Source organism: Tursiops truncatus, chromosome 3 (assembly GCF_011762595.2).
Source record: "Tursiops truncatus isolate mTurTru1 chromosome 3, mTurTru1.mat.Y, whole genome shotgun sequence".
NCBI classification, from domain to species: Eukaryota; Metazoa; Chordata; class Mammalia; order Artiodactyla; family Delphinidae; genus Tursiops; species Tursiops truncatus.
In genome coordinates, this window is record NC_047036.1 from 95,195,706 (window position 1) to 95,215,177 (window position 19,472).

At 43.7% G+C, this 19,472-nt stretch overlaps 1 protein-coding gene across 5 annotated transcripts in view; it reads right to left on the reverse strand.

Annotated features, from left to right (window-relative positions):
- The window catches only part of SEMA6A (semaphorin 6A), a 129,899-nt gene that overhangs the window by 57,627 nt on the left and 52,800 nt on the right, over nucleotides 1–19,472 (reverse strand). For 4 of the 5 annotated variants that reach the window (XM_073802428.1, XM_073802427.1, XM_004327023.4 and 1 more), the window contains exons 2-3: nucleotides 5,479–5,616; nucleotides 3,183–3,300 (exon numbers count right to left, since the gene is read on the reverse strand). In XM_073802428.1, the coding sequence (XP_073658529.1) occupies nucleotides 3,183–3,300; nucleotides 5,479–5,578 (218 nt within the window). In that variant the 5' untranslated portion in view covers nucleotides 5,579–5,616. Of the gene's footprint in view, nucleotides 1–1,841; nucleotides 2,032–3,182; nucleotides 3,301–5,478; nucleotides 5,617–19,472 lie in introns of those variants that run through there. The other variant, XM_073802429.1, reaches the window with a different exon arrangement.

Consider the following 19,472-nt stretch of genomic DNA (forward strand, 5'->3'; position numbering starts at 1 on the left):
TCATTACTTAAAAGAAACGGAAAGGGGAGAAGGAAAGAAAGAAAAAAGAAAGGAATCTGCTGTCAGGATTCACTTCAATTCTTTTCCCCCCAGTTCTTTGGAAATCTGTTTGCTACTGCTTTTAGGGAAAGTACAACAGAGAAAAATGGAAATAAAAACAGGCTCTCTCCTGTGAAAATAAAAGGGGGCAAGGCAGTTGGCCTACAACATTCCCTTGCTTGCTCCTGGACTGTGAAAGAGAGAGAGAGTGAGTGTGTGTGTGTGTGTGTGTGTGTGTGTGTGTGTCTGTGTGTGTGTGTGTGTGTGTGTGTGTGTGTGTAAGGGTGGTGAGGGGGAGAAAGGGGAGCCTGTTTTGTAAATTGCTGAATTGGGAAGTTCTTCAGACTTCAATAGGGTGCCAGAATCGCCCTGCCCTTTAATTCCAAGGCAGTTTTATGGCATTCCTTTTATCTCTTGTTTGCTCTATTGGTGGTGCTGTAGGTCAGGTTCATTATTGGAATGGAATTGCCTATTACTTTGGTATTAGGTTTGAGATGACTCGAGGTTTTTCCTGGCCCTGTCTCTCCTCAAAACTTTAGTAAGAGCTGAACATATGAATTGTAAACTAACAACTGATTAATATTGGCAATTCCTCAGAAAGCTCTTAGATTGCCCCCTTTTGGCATGGCCTGTTTATGTTAATTAGCAGTTCAGAGATTAAACAACAAAAAAAAGAAGAATTTACAAAATGGATAATAATAAAGCAGAACTGAAAAGCCTTCTTCCCATCAAGCTTCACTCAGTCCCTGGGCTCTGGATGGGACTTGGCTTCTGATTGCTGACACACATTGTCTAGAAGAATGGGGGAGCCTTTTAACTATAAAATTCTGTGAATGAAATCTCCTTTTGGACAGTGGCAATCTTTTTCAATCTCCAAGAGATCACATTGCCCAGCAAACAGAACGACACTGGATGCTAAACCACAGACCAGGGTCAGGGGTTATTCCCCAGCACCAGTGTGTGCATCCCAGGGTTCATACCCTGCTCTCACTGAATTAAGCTATTTGAACACAAACTGACTTAATCCAAGGACTTCCTCTTCCCCCCTTCAGTGAGTACCACTGAACTGTGTTGCCATGACTTCAGCGTGGGGGAAGGATTTCACTTTAAATCGTGTTACTTGCTGCCTGAGAATGGATCTCTCGGGGCACTGTTGGGAAACCTGAAATTAAAGGGAGAGGAGGGACCCTAAATACAGCGACCACAGAAATCATTTAGGAACTTCTCCAGGGGTGTATATTGAAGGGAAGTGGCTGCACGTAGAGTGAAAACCAACATGTCAATGCTAGGCTGTTACAAATTTGACCTTTAACCAAAGACAGTCTATTTTATGGTGTTAAAAAAGTGAATGTGTTTCCCTTTTTTTTTTTCCTTCTCTTCTTTCTCCTTTTCTTGGGGTAGGGAGTTACGATAAAACGGTCTTGGTTTTAACAAGCTGTAGTAATGGTTACTTTGAAGTCTGCGTAGCACCTTGCTCCTAACTCAGGTGCCCACCGAGGCCTGCAGTTCCCACCCATGCTAAATCATCAGGCACAAGCGCAGTCTGTTATAATGTTTCTTTTCCCCTAAAGACTCAGTTGCAAAGTGAGCAATTCATAGAAGATTCTTGAGTCAACCTATTTCTCATAGATGCAATGTTTAATCATTTGTTTTGACCATCCTTTAGCTAATTGGGTACAAATGTAATCTTCCAGACTTGCTACATTTAGGAAACTAAAAATGGGATTTAAGAAGGAGCTGATAACTCTCCCAGAGAGGCGGCTACTCAGGACTCATTGGATTGCTTTTTAATGAATACCTACAATGGCCATGTTCTTGGGCAACAGCTATGAGAAGGTTATCAGCCAGGACAAATAGTACCGCTTCTACGGCTCAGTAGGCTGCGGAGTACAGGGAGTAGTGACCCAGACTCTAGAGCAAGACCATTCCAGTTCAAATCCTGCCTCTGTCATTCTGACCCAGTCATTTCACCTTTCTGTACATGGTTTCCTCCTGTAAGACATGGGTATGATAATAGTTCCATCTCATAGGTTTTTTTCCAGGATTGAATGGATTAACATTTATAAAGGACTTACAACTGTATTTGCAATTTATATAGCACATACAACCAATAGGTACTACATAAGTATTTGTGAAGTAAAAATTTTAGAAAGTGCTTTGGCGTTGCTCCCTGTGACCAAATGTAGGGTACTCGTAGGATATTTTAATCCAGCCAGTGGATTTTTACTTTATGTTGTATAGCTTGTATTTTCAGGACATTTAAGTGCTTTGAAGGAATCCAGCAGTGTTGTTACTTACCTGTTTGTTGCCTGTGCTCACAGCCAAACAGGTACTACAAACATAATCTCTATTTCTCCTTCCCAGTGTAAAACGATTCATCAGGCTAGACCCAGGTTATACTTTATATTTTGAATGAGCTACACACACACCCCCAGATGGGAAATCATGTATTTTTAGAATCCCAAAGGACTTCATTAAGATAATCTAATCTAGTCTCTCATTTAACAGAGGACACTTACACAGCCAGAGAAGTTGTGGTCCAGGTGAATTAAGATTAGAGGTGAAACAAAAGCCTAATGCATGTAATTCCTGTCTGGGCAGTATTCTTACCATGCCATGCAGCCTTAAGACATGGTCTGTTTAAATGACATGTCCCTAGTGGATAAGTGTTTTCTTAACTAGATCCAAATCAAAATCTTCTAAAATGGATGGCTACTGCTAAAGTAATGATATATACTATACATTAGCTGCAAAAACACAAGATTAATATACACACACCCACACACTCATTGAACTTAAATCGATACATGTTTACACATTCAACTTAATTTAGTAAGTATCAAGGAGAGAAGCACTTTACTCTGTGCTTGAGCAAATATTTGTATATATATACGATGTTCAAGATAAACAGTGGATTATTTGAGTCTAAGCTCCAAAATATGCCATTATTTCTACCCAAATCCACATAATAAAGTTAAGCAGACACAGAAAATCTTGAAAGCATGACTGCTTGACAAACTAAAGTAGACTTTAAATTAAAGAACACTCTGTTGGGGATCTTTAAAACGATGCATAGCGGGGACATTTAGGTATTAGGACCCTTGGCTTGCTCTGAAGGCAAACGTGAGGAAAAGGTGGCTCACCTAGCAGCAATGTAGAGGGTTCTGTTCATGATCATGATCATCTGGATGTCCAGTCTATGCCTCTGTGTGGTGTTCCGTCCTGGCTTGTGGCCCACAAACACCGGATACTGTTTTGTATCTGTGAAAAGAGGACATGGGGCAAGAGAGGGGAAAGGAAATGAAGCCAAGAGTTGACAGGGCAGGGAGAGGAGGGGGGCAGCCACAAAACAAAACCATATTTAAGTCCAACCGGGCCACCATTTTCCAGTCTGTTATTTTAGGAAATGCTGTGATAGAAGAGTCCTCTTTAAGGATAATCAAGTTACAGTTTCATTTCCTGATGCTAATAAGACTGGGCTTAGATTTCTAAGTGTCACTCTTTCTGACTTGTCCTTCTTTCTGGGGGTTAAACTTGCCAGTGAACCCTTTACATGAAGGTGCTCTTTTCATCCACAGTTTTCTTTTCATCTTTAGAGTGCTAAGGCCCGAGGGGCAGTCTGCCAAAGATCTTGTCTCCGGACAAAACTATTTCAAAGCAGCCTTCCCATCAATCACCACAAAGGCAATGTGGTCTGGAGGCAAGAGCCCTCATCCAGGAGCCAGAAGAAAAATACAGTCTCCACAGGCGTCCAGTTGGAATAATCTACTATTGAAGGCAGCCCCGCTAGGTTGGTTGGCATTCTAGGAACTGTGGGAAGTTCGCTCTTGAGTTAAGCAATTGGCTAATCTCACAGAAATGGGGGCTTTGACAGGACAGGGTCAAACTGAGTGTAGCCAGTCGGGTGATCTGGAATTTTCCCTGACCTGGAGAGTCAGTGAGCGTATTTCTCCTTTTCTGCAATTCCCCTTTAGCTGAGAGTGGGCAATTTGTCATAATATTTGACCTTTGGAAATACCTACACCTCAAAAATCTCTCTGCCTTTAAACCTACAATCTCCAGAGCACTGGCAATCCTCCAGAGAAACTAAGGAGAAAAGAGAGATGAGTCACACTTAAAAGGCAGTTGTTTTGGGGGTGAGAGGGGTGGAAATAATGACTTGTAATCCATTCACAGATGTATGCTCAGACCCCTACACCTTAAACCCCTGTAGCATCTGAGCATGACTCACTCTTACTAGAGAGCCTCAGTATATTTCACTCACAATCAAGCTTAGTATGGGATTGTCTTGTGCTTTTTCCTCACTGCTCTGAAATTTCATTAACCCACTGATCAAGGAGGTTGCTAAAACAATTCATGTCTCTCTCCTATCAAAGATTTGACTGTCCACTGAAGCAGCACATTTGGGCCCGGGGTCTCTTCAGTACAGGGGCACCAAAGATAGAATACCTGCCTCAAATGGACATAAATAAATGCTTATTAAGGTTTGGTACCTTAAGTTAGGTGGACTCTGCCACTTCAAGAATGATGGTCTCAAACTACACAGTTTGGTCCTTAGTCATACCCTGACTTTTGTTCTCAAAGCTGTCAAGGCTTGACACCTCCCCTTCATATAAAATTATTTCCTTTTACAACCTAGACCGTCCAGCAGAAAGCTGGGTAGATCTCTTTAGTATCCTAGTATTACTGTCAAATACTTTTTTAAGGTTCCTTCAGTGTTTGGAGATTATTACTGTGAAGATAGATATTTGGGTAAAATGCTTTCACTTTTACTGTGACAAAATATTTTATCTTTTGGAGAGAAGGAAAAAAAAAAGTAATTGTCTATTTCATCCCACACACAGGTAGAACTTTCCTCTTTTTGAAGAGGAAACTGACTTTTTCATCAGGTTGCTTTCTACCCTTGACAATGAAGCAGAGATCAAAAGAAAGTTATAAGCAGTAAAAGTCAGTCTACTATGAATTCAGAATCTCTCTATGCAAATCTAGCAATGATGAAACTTCTAAGTCTAAACAAAAGTTCATTTTTGTCTCTGAAGTACTCAAAAACAGTCTTCTTTTCTGTTATCTTGTAACAATGCCTCTGTCGTAATTACTTATGAAAATGTGGAGTACTGGCAACACCCAGATGACGGTGATGTTCTCCCATAGCTGGTTTCCAGGCATGATCACAGCCTCCTTGTAGTAACTGAGACTTCATCGGAGGTATCGAGGGATGTCTCAAATCCTCACAACCACGTTTATTGGAGTTACAGAACAGTCATCCCACCAATTTTGGCTAGACTTGAATTATCTACCTCTGCCATCCACACAAGTTAAAGTGACTAACAAGTTTCCTGTTTCATGAAGTGTTTAATTTGTATGTTTTGCCTGTTGACGCAGGCTCAAGTGCCCACAGAGGGAGAGAGTGAGAGTGAGAGTGAGATTGTGGATACTTACAGTTGCCATGCGAAATACTGATTGGCTCAGAATCTTCTGGGAAAGCAGCCCCAGCGAAGTGTAGCAGTGTGAAATATAGCAGCAAAGCTTCTGACCTCATAGTAGTTCAGCGGGGAGACTTTATTTCTCTACTTCACCCTGCCAAAGAGCAAAGAAGGGATTTTTTTTTTCTTTCTTTTACAAGTCAGCTTTATTCCACTCCATAAAATGAAACGGGCTTGAAGATAAATTTTAGAGAAAGGGGCTCCAGTTTCCTGTCTCTTCCACTGTGAATTCACCGATGACAGTGTTTTGCATAAGGAACCCGTGTCCATTACCCACTGCAGCCTCCTTCCCCATGCATCTGGGCCCTTTTGCAAAGCTTCTACCAAACAAGTAACTCGGAGCCTTAACTGCTTTGTCCTGAGTCGGTGTTAGGCCATTGTGGGTGGCTATTTCACAGTCACGAAATAGCATTCCACAAAATGTGGATGATTTAGAAAGCTTTTTTTTTTTTTTTAAGGTAAATACATCTTTTTTCTTCTCAGCAGGGTTATAGCAGCATGCCATCCCCAGACATGAGTTGTTTGGGCAGCCCAGAATCTTCCACAATTTTGAAGTAGTTGCCCAATATTGAAAAATTAAATATCTGATATCATGACCTAAATGTCAGTTCCCTTCAAGCACCATGCTCCCATTCACCAACCCCCGTCCCCACTCTACTGGCCCAGTTCACTGATTTCCATTACCTGCTTGACCCCTTAGTTGAGATTTTCACTCATTTATGTAATTCTGTAGTAATTCTGTAGTGACCTTAGACATAAGTAAAATCACAGAATCTACGTTCAAAAAGAAATAAATGGATCCTTTCAGACTCTGTGGAGAATGTTATAGGGAGCACCTGAAACCACATCCTGAAATAGTATTGTTGATTTTTAAACATATCTCTGTATATTTTAGTGTCAGATACTACCTTGCAATGAAACAGTAGTGAATAAAAATGCCAATATACTGTTTTACCCATCTGCATTTTCTTAAAGATGCTCTTCATGTGTAGAAAAAATTCTTCTAAATCTTAGAAGTAAAAACATTCCCATATGGGGCTGCTGGATACAGTGAAAGGAAACTCGTAAGACAGTACATATTGCATAATTCTCAGGCATATTTCAAATAAGTGTTGATCTATCAGGGAAATTAATGTAAAATGGGGCTATCTTTTTATCTTAGTAAAGCCTTTGAAGTAGACTGCCAAAGGTCTTGTTTTGAGCAAAGCTATTTCACAGTAGTACATCAATCATTTAAGATTGGTGTGTAATAAAGTCAAACTTAGTAACTTAGATGTCTTTGAAAGTTAATCTGGCAAACAAACTGCTAACTTATGCTTTTTAGAACACACTTAATATGAGATACCTGTGTCTCTCTTCTTCGTTGCCAAAAAAAGCATTAACAAGTCCCGAGTGTTGCATCCCAACTGATAATTTCACAGACACAGCTGGGTCTTAATCATTTCTTCAGTCGAAAAGTGCACATTAATTAATTTGCTTTATCTTGAAAATCAAAGAGGGAGAGGTTGAGAGAAAAGCCTGAGCAATTCCATATCTCCATCTCTGATGTGTAGATGAAAATTAAACTTTAAATAATTACTTGTTCACAGGGCGGTCCATAACCAAGAGACACGAACATGTATTTACAGACAGGTGAAAAGCACCGGTCCATTCATTCATTTGCTAGTTCTTCCTATTCTGGAGAATCTAAAACCAAAGGGAAGAAGCTCTGTGGTGCCCTGATTTTGCTTGTCGTAGCTTCTGTTCAGTGTAACATTAAAGGCGAGAAATCAGTCACAAGAGCAAGTAAAACATTTAAAAAAAAAAAAAAGAGTAAAACATAAACCAGCCACCAGTCAGAAAGTATACGGGGAAGAGGAAGTGGCAACATTTACCGAGGGCTCAAGAGCAGTATTATAGTATTATACGGAAGCCTATTACCTCAGAGAGTTTGCAGCACGCCGTGGAAGAATAATGGAGACTCAAAAGGCTGATCCTCATTCCGTTAGAAATCTTTGGGAATACAGGTATACTTTTAAAGATTCATTTTTCTTGACATGACAAAGGAGTCTGTATCCTCCCATAACTGCATTCATCTTTGTACAGATGTCCTAAAGCTAACGAGACAGAGTCCTGCTATTTTAGTCTGTCTCCCAGTTTTAATTTTTTCCATCTTAAGATTGCATGGATTGATGCAACATTCTCAACCCAGAAGCTGGCAGGAAGAGCAATGCATGCATAAGAAATCTGTTATGCAATCCAATGGCTTTTTTTCAATCCTCATCCTAGCCAGGATCATGGCTAAGATGGGTTATTTAAATATCTCCAGGTTTACAGAAGGGCTCTCTGCCAGGAAAAATATCTGTTTTATGTGTCTTCCTGTCATCGTATCATCAGGTTGTTAACATGTACATCATGTGGGTGAAAGTGTTCTGGCAGTCCCGGTTCATCTTGGCCATTCCATACGAACGCTTTATAATTTTCTTCAGCTGAGGTTTTGATGTATTATTCCCTTCCTACACAACTTTGGGCTCTAACCCTTGTAAATATGTAGACAGTATATTTTCCTGTTGAAATGATTACTTTGTGGCGAGATCCCAATCAATCACATTGTCATTTTCCATCCTGCTGAACAGGGGCTGAGTCTCCCTGCTAAGACCTTAGCACGCAGACGTGCGCTAGCCCAGCAGAACAAAAACAAACAAGAACTTTCCACTGCGTTCAAAATCTGGAGCTAGCTGGGCTACCGCTACGAGGTTGTTGAAGCGATCTTGAAACTTTGTAAAGCGGTACCCACACATAGTACAGTTATAGGCATCTGCAGACACTTGTCGATTTCTCTCTTTGTGACTGTGCTTGTAGAGGCTAAAAATGACTTAGACTTAATCAGCTACCCAGAAAATTAGATCATGGGAAGACTGTCAACATGAGGATTCTAAACAAAAACGTTTACTTCAAAAAGAAGCTCATTATGCCTGAATTGTCCATCTGAATTGTTTCAGCCTCCCATAACTCTTAGCCTGAGGAGAAATGACCTCTGTAAAATACACCATCACTAAAAAGTGATATTCCTATTCTTCTCCACCCCAGAAAATTCACTGGAAAACCTTAAGAACAGGCAGGTGAGGTTAATGGGTAAAAAAGGCTTCCTAAGACAATGGCGGGAATGTTTCCACTGGGGGAGGGCCAGCCCCTCTACTCTGGGCACCTGCTGTTCAGCTCTGAAGTGCAGGCCCTGTGCAGTGTTGGCCCGCAAAGCCAGATCTCTGATTTTTATTTTTATTTCTTAAGAAGCCAGAAATCTGGAGTTGTATGTTAAACCTCCTATTTTTTTTTTTTTCTCTAAATGTTGGCACCTAACTTAGTTTTTTCTTCTCTGTGAGTCACCTTTGGCCAAGTCCTACCAGTTTGTGAGCCCAAGTACAATTTTCTGGGGCAGGATTTGGGGAGTAGTGGGCAGAGGATTAGAACTAGTATTGGGGAAGTATGAGGCGTACTCTGGCCAGGTGGGTTTGTCATGGCTTCTCGGTAGTAGTGGCTCTTGTGAAATTAACCTGATTAATCAGAAGTAAGATGTGGCCATTTGTGACCTGATTATCTGACTTCATAATCATTTCTGGTTCTCGTGACATCCCCTTTGCTTTATGCTCTGCTGACACAATGACTTCTTTCTTTTTTCATTTCTTTTTAGCTGTGTTGGGTCTTTGCTGCTGCGCGCAGGCTTTCTCTAGTTGCGGTGAGTGGGGGCTACTCTTCATTGCAGTGCGCGGGCGTCTCATTGCCGTGGCTTCCCTTCTTGCGGAGCGCAGGTTCTAGGTGCGCGGGCTTCAGTAGTTGTGGCATGCAGGCTTCAGTAGTTGTGGCTTGCGGGCTCTAGAGCGCAGGCTCAGTAGTTGCGGCGCATGGGCTTAGTTTCTCCGCGGCATGTGGGATCTTCCTGGACCAGGGCTCGAACCTGTGTCTCTTGCATTGGCAGGCAGATTCTTAACCACTGAGCAACCAGGGAAGTCCCAGACACAATGACTTCTATACTACGACAAGGGTATGAGGGGTAGATAGAAGTCCCAGTTATTGTCTGTACACACAAGTGAATGAACATTGCTTGTTTTAAAGACCCAGTTGGGCTGCCCCACATACCCTCTGTGTGTCCAACTGCAGCAGACAATGCATCAGTGTACTTGCACTTGGACTTGGCTGTACAGATATAGCTTGTATCTGATTTGGTACAACCATTCTTCCAGAATGTTGGTATCCAATGAACATTTTAATAGTAAGTGGTAATGATGAGAAAAATAATTTATCTGGAAACTTGCAAATGCAAAGTGCTCTTGATGGTAACTCTAAGTGTGGCCTAGAAATGGAGATGGAATCATGGTAGTGGCGCTTCTCTTTTTCTGTGGGGAAAATTATTTGCTGCCATGCTTCTTTTAAAAAGCACATTTTCTACTGACATAATAGGAAGTTTCAGAGATAATCATTAATTCATGCCGTCATTAATAGATGGAAGGTGTGACCCTGGGTCAGTCTCGTAGCTGCACTGGCTCCTAGCATCCTCACCAGTAAAATGAAAGGATATAAAATATAATGGCCTATCAAACTCCTCTGGACTCTGAGACTGTACAATTCTAGGCGATTCTGCCCTAGTGAAGAAAGGATTGGGTACCAGATGGTGACTCAGGAGGATAGTACATGAAGTGACCCTGAGCTCGGACACTGCAAGGCCACGGACACCTTCTGGAGGTGTGGGGCTGGGATGGGAGGAGTAGGCATCGACGCAGGGTGGGATACTGGAGCTCGAGACAGCGGGAGATGCAGTTGGGCTCTGGTGGCGGTTCTGTCCGCCACCCTCTGAGATGATGGCAGGGCGGGGGCAGGACAAGCTCTGTGCACTTGGGCAGTGATCTTTCCAAAGAGAACAGGGCTGGGTTTTTTCTGTACCCTTTCCTGGTTGCCCCTAAACTGCATGTGGTTTGGAAACTCAAGGAGCCATCAGTGTGTCACTGTGTGGTACTGCGTGTGGCAAACAGGAGGGATGGAACAGGTTCTCTTCAACTTTGCTCTTGGGGGACTGCAATAGGCAGAGCACACAAGTTGTAGGAAGTTAGTCAGGCTGGAGCAAAGAACTGTGACTCTGTCTAGTTTCAACATCAGGACAAAGTTCAAGTCCATTAAGTAGTTCCACCCTGGCCAAAGAGAACCACCGTTATTACCGCTGAATCATATCGGAGTTTAGTCGGGTTTTACGCTAAGATAACGTTTTCATTTTTATTGCTCCAGCCTTCTGACCTCATCCATCATCATCTTTGTTTTCACAACGGGAGTATCTTTAAAAATCTGACTTGAAACTGGCGTAAAAGCTTTTCCGAGAAATCAAACGATCGCTAATCGTACAGGGAGGCAGCGGGAGCAGAGGGTAAAAACACAGGATTTGAATGCCTCTGCTCCACTTATTAGCTGGGACCTCTGGCAAGATGCGGAAGATCTCTGAGCCTCAGTTTCCTCAACTTCAGAGTGGGGAAAAATAGCGTCTCAAGATTAGCTGTGAGATACTGCACGTAAAAATGGTAGTCCTCCATAAATGTCTGTTTATTCTTCAGTTGAGATACTAAAAATTGCCTTATTTGAATAGTTTCTCTTGGAATTCCTTAAATTCTCAGAGTAGCAGCTGGGGTTCTGTGTCTTCAGCAGGAGAAGCAGCTCTCTTCTTCTTCTCCTTGCCGGCCCCTAAGCTTCCCAGCTCTGGAGGTGGGTGTCTGGGAGAGGCAGGAGAGTCTGTCTCAGGATGGCACAGCTCGTGTTGTGTGATTTAAAAAAATGTGAATCACAGCACTCGCACAGGTGCAAAGGAAAAGATCAGTGTGGACATCAGTGAAAGGGTGGGGTGGAAGTGAAAGTTTACTGAGCACCTTCTACGTATGACGTACACGTGTGTGTTATTCTATTTAAATATGACAGCCATCCAGAGAGACAGGCCTTATCCTCTCCATTGTGCACACAAGGAAACTGAGGCTCACAGAGGTTAAGTAACATGTCCAGTCAATATCTATAGCCCATCAGTAAAAACAGAAGGCCAGGTGGCCAAGCCAGGGCTATGTGATGCCACAGTTGATGTCCTTCCCAGAATGTCAGGGACAGGGGAACAGAAGGAAGGCTGGGAAGAGAGAGAGGCTGGCATAAATGGAAACTGCACTTAAGATCATAGTTGAGTATAGGTTGATGCATCTATGCTTCCGTGGACAGAGTGGCTGAAAGTCCCTAATGGCTTCAGTAATAATAAATCTATAAAAGGAGTGCATAGTCGCTTGCAAATGTGTAGGCATGCGAAGGCTCATTCCACTTGGTGGCCCTGCGATTGCAGGCTTAAGGTGACAGAAAGATGCAAATGCTTTTCAACCACGGTTTTAGGAGGAATTGATGATCTCGTGACACCACTGGGTTAAGTGGAACCACGTGCCTGCTTGCAGCCCCCTCAAGAGTGATGTTTTAAAATAAATACACCAAAGAGAACAACGTCTGTTATGAAGGATAAAATCAAAGTTGCCTGTTTCAGGAGCTGAGAGGATAAACAGATTTGGGTACCTCTCAAATCCGAGTAGGGAACCTCTGCCCAGAGAGAGGTGGGAGAGCAGATGTTGGTGCAGAAAACCCAGCTTGCTGAATGCTGAAGACGGCTGGTTATTCCTGCACTAGAGGGACAGTTCAGGAATCAAGGAGTGTTCAAACAGCAGGTTTCCTTCGCTGGCCTGGACTGCCCTGTTTCAAGGGCTGCAGCATTACGAGGATGCTGCTGTCCACGGCAAGCACGGCCAGGCCACAGAAGGACTCCTCCCAGATGGAGTTAGGAACAACTTGGGCCCGTTGATCCTGGTTGAAATGTCCACTGTACCCAGTCTTCAGGGGTCACGCTGGCCACCTGTTTGGTGACACTGCATTAAGGTATAAGTTTTATGCAAATGAGAAAAACAGCTCTAGCCTTTTAATAAAGCATTTGATCTTTATGTTCTCCTCAGCCATTAACAGAGACATATAAGCTCCCATTTCAGAGGAAAGGGAAATGCCACAGACCTAACTCCAACACATTTTGGAGAAGGATGATGGCATTCAGTGGAGTATAATAATAAATATCGACTGTGTATAATAGATGTTCCAATTTGATCTGAAACCACTGTCACAAAGGAGAGAGAAAACAGCTGTGAATTCAGAAGTCTTTTTAGAAAAAAATTTTCTTTTTTAGGAAAATAAAAGTTGGTTGTAAACCTATGATCTTTTGAGGAGAGAAGGCGAGTCTTGTCTTTCAGGTGATCCTTTGTTATGATCATTTTCTTTCTTCCTACCAATGCTCTCCCTATCCCGTAAATGCTTGAGACAGTGCATTTAAGGCACTTTGCTTGGATGTTTCAGGTACAGTCTCATGACTCATTAGGGCTCTGCAGTTCTAGGCGTGATCTCAGCAATCTGTGCAGAATATCCTGTGGAAAACCACCTTGATCTCAAAAAGTTGCCACAGTCGCCAGCATGTTTACCCATGTCACACCTCAGCTTTTTGCCATCTCCATCTTTCTCAACTTTTACAATAGCGCTGACCTTAAACATATGCTCCAGAGACAGAAACAAATACCCGCTTTGTTCTGCTGTTAAGGAAACTGAGGCCCTGAGAAGTGAGATCATTTGCCAAATGTGGTGCAGCTCAAAAGTGGCCAAGCTGAGCCGCCACTGAGGACTCCTGGCTCCAGCACCGAGCTCTGTCCCTACATTACGCAGCTTTCAGAAAGGAAGCCAAGACTCATTCATTTCTCCTTGGCTTGCTGCCTGGTGTTCATTACTTCCATCGCTTGCTTTCCCTCTCACTGATTCCCTGCTTTCTGCTGGGAGCCAGGCTCCTGTGCTAGGTGCTGAGACAGAGATGGAAAAAATAGATCCCTTACCCTCTAGGACCTTGCTGTTTAGTAGGTGGGCCTGACAGTTCCAGATCATTGACCAAAAATAGAACACACAAACAATAATTTTTCCAAAAGAAATGAAAGTTCTGTTGGGGAGAATACTATCTGGAGGGTGAACGTGTTGCAGAGGGACGCAGGTGGGAAGCTCAGCGAAGGCCTCTGTTTGGAGGAAGCCTTGGCAGTTTGCGGGATTGTTCACCGAGGACTGGGGCGGTTAGAGGAGAGGCAGCTGGGGGGACATATCGGGTAGAAGGACCAGATCTGGAGAGCAGGGCATTGAAACGGACAACTCCGTGCTGGTTGGACTTCAGACACTTTCAAACTGGACCATTTCCCTCTTTGATTAAGGAGTTTCAAATATTTGTCTCAAGTAATGGATGGATGTTTTTTCACTTCACCCAAAGTGTGGTTTAAAGAATATAACTCAGAATAAAGATGGTATCTGATGACTTTTTTCTTCTAAGAATATGACAGAAGAAGAAGTAGTAGTGTAGGGAGGAGAAGTCTGAGGTAACAGCTGGGAATATTGGTATTTATTCTTTGAGTTATTGTCACATTATTCTCCCTAGCTTTCTGTACATTTGTAATTTCATTAAAGATGAAAGAGGGCAAACATAATATGCCTAAGCTGAAGGCACTTCTTACCAGCCCTTAGAAAGTTACTTGCAGAGCAACTTTTAAGGGAACAAACTAGGGATATTAGCGACTGGAGTTTTCCATGAACCTTTGTCAAAATCCTGAGCTGGTTTAAACCGAAGCAGAGCAATGGCTGCCCTTTGCCAAGATGACTCCCCCTCGTAATTTCTCCTCTGTTTGCTGTCAGTGTGGTTTACAGAAAACAGAATCTCCCAGCCATATCTCTCAGGTTCAGGTGGCTACGGCAGTCTCCCAGCCATATCTCTCAGGCTCAGGTGGCTGACCCTTCCTGGTTTTGAAGGGGAGGTCAACTTCAGACATGACTTGGAGAGAATTAAAAACAACCTGTACGTCTCTCCTGAATAACAGTCCCAAATAACAGTATCACCAAGCATGGATGATTGAAACTTTAACAGAACGCTACAAATTCTTACTGCTTTTTTGGTAAAAAGTCTCAAGATCAGGGAGTGAAAAACATTTCCTTGAGCTAAACTTTTTGAATCCGTTTCTCTGGTGTTTACCGCATGCCATCTTTCACTGTATTGCTTGTCTTTCTCTGTGACCTCTGATGCTCTCCCAGTACCTTGAAAGCCAAAAATAGACTTTATATTTGACTACAAGCTTCTGATTGTATATAGAGAGAGACATAATATCATTTCAGGATCTGTTCCATAACAAAGCATGATACTGCTGACTGGTACTTATCACCAGCAGAAGATCTACAAACACAGTGGACTATCTGTATGTTTCTGTATGTCTAGACACACCCAGAACAGAAATGAGATGGAACTATTGTCTCTTGAATTTCCACAATTTTCTTATATTCTTTAGGAAATTCATTTCATTTATTGAAAGGAAAAAAAAGTCCACTTTGTGTCCCAGTAAACTGCTGGGAAACTGCAAAGCCATACATTTAAACCTATTTCAGTTTATTATTGCATCTGGTGGATAGCACTACATCTTTCTGGAATTAATGATTTCTTTATTGGCTTTGTTCATGTTCTCTACACATAAAATGGACTCATTAGTCTGGCTTGATTTACTTAGAGCAGTGTCAGTTTGAATTGGGGTGGAGAAAGCACTATTTACTAGTTACCCATTCCCTAAAGTGTTCATTTGTTTTTAGTGTGAAATCTTACCCTCGAAATTACTAGCTATTTCCAAACATCCTGAAAATATGCTTCCTTAAGGCCAATGAGAGTAAGCTCCAGGAAATTATGGGTTTGTTTAAATATCTCTACCGCTTGGTGACTTGATTCCGCACACAGGTGACTTAAAGGTCACTGCACAGAAACATTTGAACCCCATCCACTGAGGTGAAGGTGGTCAGCACACAGGTGAACTATTTTGGTGGTAGTAGCTGGTTTTTTGTTTTTTGTTTTTTTTTAATTTTATTTATTTATTTATTTATGGCTGTGTTGGGTCTTCGTTTCTGTGCGAGGGCTTTCTCTAGTTGCGGCAAGCGGGGGCCACTCTTCATCGCGGTGCGCGGGCCTCTGACTATTGCGGCCTCTCTTGTTGCAGAGCACAGGCTCCAGACGCGCAGGCTCAGTAATTGTGGCTCATGGACCTAGTTGCTCCGCGGCATGTGGGATCTTCCCAGAGCAGGGCTCGAACCCGTGTCCCCTGCATTGGCAGGTAGATTCTCAACCACTGCGCCACCAGGGAAGCCCAGTAGCTGTTTTTTAAAATGCCTCACTTCTCCTTTAGTTTAAAGAAAAACAAGCAAGTTGCCGTCTGAAATACAGGTACACAATCCCTCATTTGCAATTAAAAACGAGAACAATCTCCCGCCCCACCCCGAAAACCAAGAGTTTTTTCCTTTTCAATGGGCAACAGAACTTGACCTACAGTGGCGTGACACTTTATCCCTCTTAGGATAAATATTTGTACATTTCACTGCAAAAACATTAATGGGTTTGATTACTGGATGTTGCCCACGCTGGGAGATACGTCCCATGTTACCTTTCTAAAATCTGAAAAATTTTAAATTCTGAAGCACATCTGTTCGAAAGGTTTTGAAAAAGAGACTTGTCCCTGAAGAGATTAAAAAACAAGGATAAAAAACAAATGAGGGAAGAGGAGATCCGTTAGAGCAGAATCCCCAACACTGGTTTTGCTAAGCCCAGCAGCTCTCTAATTACCCTTGGTGTATTGTGAGATTCTCACAGAATTAAAAAAATGTAATCTGATTTCATTAAAAAAAAAAACCGTATATCCTATTATACTTTGCTTGCAAGAATAATTCGGACATTAGGAACTGCAGACAGAGTCATCTAGCCTTAATTTTCTCTATTCTGTGCTCATAGTGACAGGCTCCCAGGCTCGGAAACCATTCAAGGGACTGACGGGTGCAGGCTTCCCCAAGATGAGTGATGCTCACAAGGTAGAGGTGATCTTGGTAGAGAGGGTCTCCAGGGCTCCCGTGAGTGAGCTAGGACGTCCAGCAGTAGCAGAAGGTGACAGCCTCACCAGGCGCAGCAGCCCTCTCCTGGGTGAGGGTTTTCCTCCCACCGAACAGCCAGCTACAGGCAGTTCAGCACTCCTTCCTCTCTCTGGGTTAAATGGATAAGACTTCACCAGGCTTTTTTGTGCAGTTGGTGGTGGTTTCTCCAAAGGAATGTCCATAAGGTCTGCAGCCTGTACTCTCTCTCGCCCATGGAATGACCCTGGTAATGGCTTTCTCTAGTCGCTATAATCAGAGGGAACTGCGGGCTGGCAGTGTCAGCCCTTTGCTTTGTTATATGTACCTGCCTTTAATTTTCAGTCACCTGCGATTTTCTTTCCATGGACAACACCAGTAGGTTGAAGGATTAAGTAATACCGTGAAGAATTTGAATTTCAAGAATATTTCGGGAGGACAGCTATTACCTTGGGCGGGTGGAGTGGCTGAGGAGGAAGGCATACTCTCTTCCCTTCCTGTCTGAGGGGCTCTTCCACAAACTGTCCCCCTCCTTTCTTCCTTACTAAAGGGGTAGGGGGCATCAGGCACGATGGTCATCAGTCCTAACTCTGGGATAAAATGGAGGCAAATGGTTAATAGCAGATAACCTGGACACCAGGTTAATCGCTGCAGTCTAGATTATCTGGAGGGAAGACAGCACATGGCCGTCAGCAATTAGCCTCCGAATCTAAAAATAAATAAATAAATAAACCACCATTCCTGTAATTAATAGCACGGCAGACGATCAGTATAATTACCATTTCTGTGAGAGAGTCCAGAATCAGGAGGAAAAGTGAAATTATTCAATAAGCTTGAGTGTGACAGGCAGAAACCAAATTAAAGTGCTGAGGGTTAGACAAAGGGGACACGATAAATCAGAGAGAAAGTGAGTGTGTGACCTGTGCCCAGCCCAGCAGGCGTGCCTGGGCAGCTGTCACCCCAGGAGCCCTGCAGGCACAGGCTCACCTTTCCGGGGAGGAAGTGGAGGTGCAGGAAGTGCATAAATGGCTCTGAAAGCTCATCGCCTGGTTACTGGAAAGCACAGAGGTCCATCTGGGTCACCCAGGCTTTCACTGGTGAGGATTCTAAAGGGCTGAGCCGTGAGATGGAAAAAACACAGCTGTGGAACACATGGAGAGGGGATAATACGGGAACTTCTTCCTGAAGGGGAGATTGCCCCGCTGCACTCTGAGTAACTAAAAGACTATGGCAGAATTATGTTCTACTCAAGTAGCAATATTCTTCCTGTGCAGTTCACAGAGCCTTCACCTCTCCAAAGAGTAAAAACAGAAAAGTCATTCTGAAGTGTTAGGCAAGAATAGGCAGACATGCTCCTCGAATATCTGTTTAATAATCAGTCCTGGGCTTCCCTGCTGGCGCAGTGGTTGGGAGTCCGCCTGCCGATGCAGGGGACACGGGTTCGTGCCCCGGTCCGGGAAGATCCCACATGCCGCGGAGCGGCTGGGCCCGTGAACCATGGCCACTGAGCCTGCGCGTCTGGAGCGTGTGCTCTGCAACGGGAGAGGTCACAACAGTGAGAGGCCCGCGTACCGCAAAAAAAAAAAAAAAAAAAAAATCAGTCCTTTCCAGCAGCACTAAAATGAGTAAGCAAGGCTGAGTCTCCTCCAGAATCTTCAGTGAGGAGGGAGCATGGTGCTACAGGGCACGAGGGCAAGATAACCCCCACTGGGGCACTGCTTCCCCATCTGCAAGTGAGGGACTTACGGATGCCTCCTCCTTCCTCACACAGAAGGTGTATTTGAAGGTTGAGAGTCGTTATTAGTAATTTTTCCATGTTTTGCAAGTACTTTTACTCCAAGGGAGCATTCCTTTTGTGCATCACGGATAATTTCTTTAATGTTTTGGGAGTTACCAGTAAGAACATTAGACGCGAGAAAATATCTTACAAGTGTGTAGGCACTGAAAGTAAAGTAAGAAACTGCCTTTGTTGATGGTTCACCTTGACTCATTCACTCATCTGTTCATTCACTCAAGAGTCTGATGTGAGCCAGCAAAGCACTGTGCTGGGGCAGTGGGGGAGACCCAGGTCATGGGTCGGTCTTGGGGTTCTGCCCTTGAGGAGCCCCCAGACTGCTATAGGAAATAGTACAGGAGCAGCTCTAACAAAGTGTTTATAGAAAGCATGTAAAGAAATACGAGAGGGCTTCCCTGGTGGCGCAGTGGTTGAGAATCCGCCTGCCGATGCAGGGGACAAGGGTTCGTGCCCCGGTCCGGGAGGATCCCACGTGCTGCGGGGCTGCCGGGCCCGTGAGCCATGGCCGCTGAGCCTGCGCGTCTGGAGCCTGTGCTCCGCAACAGGAGAGGCCACAACAGTGAGAGGCCCACGTACGGGAAAAAAAAAAAAAAAAAAGAAATACGAGAGTTCCTAGGACTGAGAGAGAACATCCTGGCATTGATTCTACAACCCAAACACCTGTCAAACCTCTCCTCTTCTCTACATGCTGCCTATGATCATCTGACCCTCCATCAGCTCCTGCCTGGACTACTACAGTAGCTTCCTCATTAATCTCCCTACTTCCACTTGGCCCTCCATCCATTTACTGTCCATGCAGCAACTGATGGTCTTTTAAAAACGTAGATCAGGTCATGGCCTCCCCTGCATAAAACTCTCTAGTGATTTCTTATTACATTTACAACACAGTTGAAACCCTCTATCCTGGGTGCAAAGGGCTTCACCTACCTCCCTGACCCTATTTTGTTCCATCCCACCATTGCCCACTCTGCTCCAGCCTCTCAGCTTGGGTTTCCTCCAACACAGAGCTCTCATTCCTGCCTTAGGGACTTGCCCCTCCCTCCTCGCGGAATGATCTTTCCCCACCCCGATCTTCACGTAGCGGGCCCACTTCTGTCCTTCAGAACTCACTTAAAATGCCACATCCTCGAACAGGCCTTCCCTGACCCTGAAAAGAGCCCAGTGCCTTTTCTTTCATC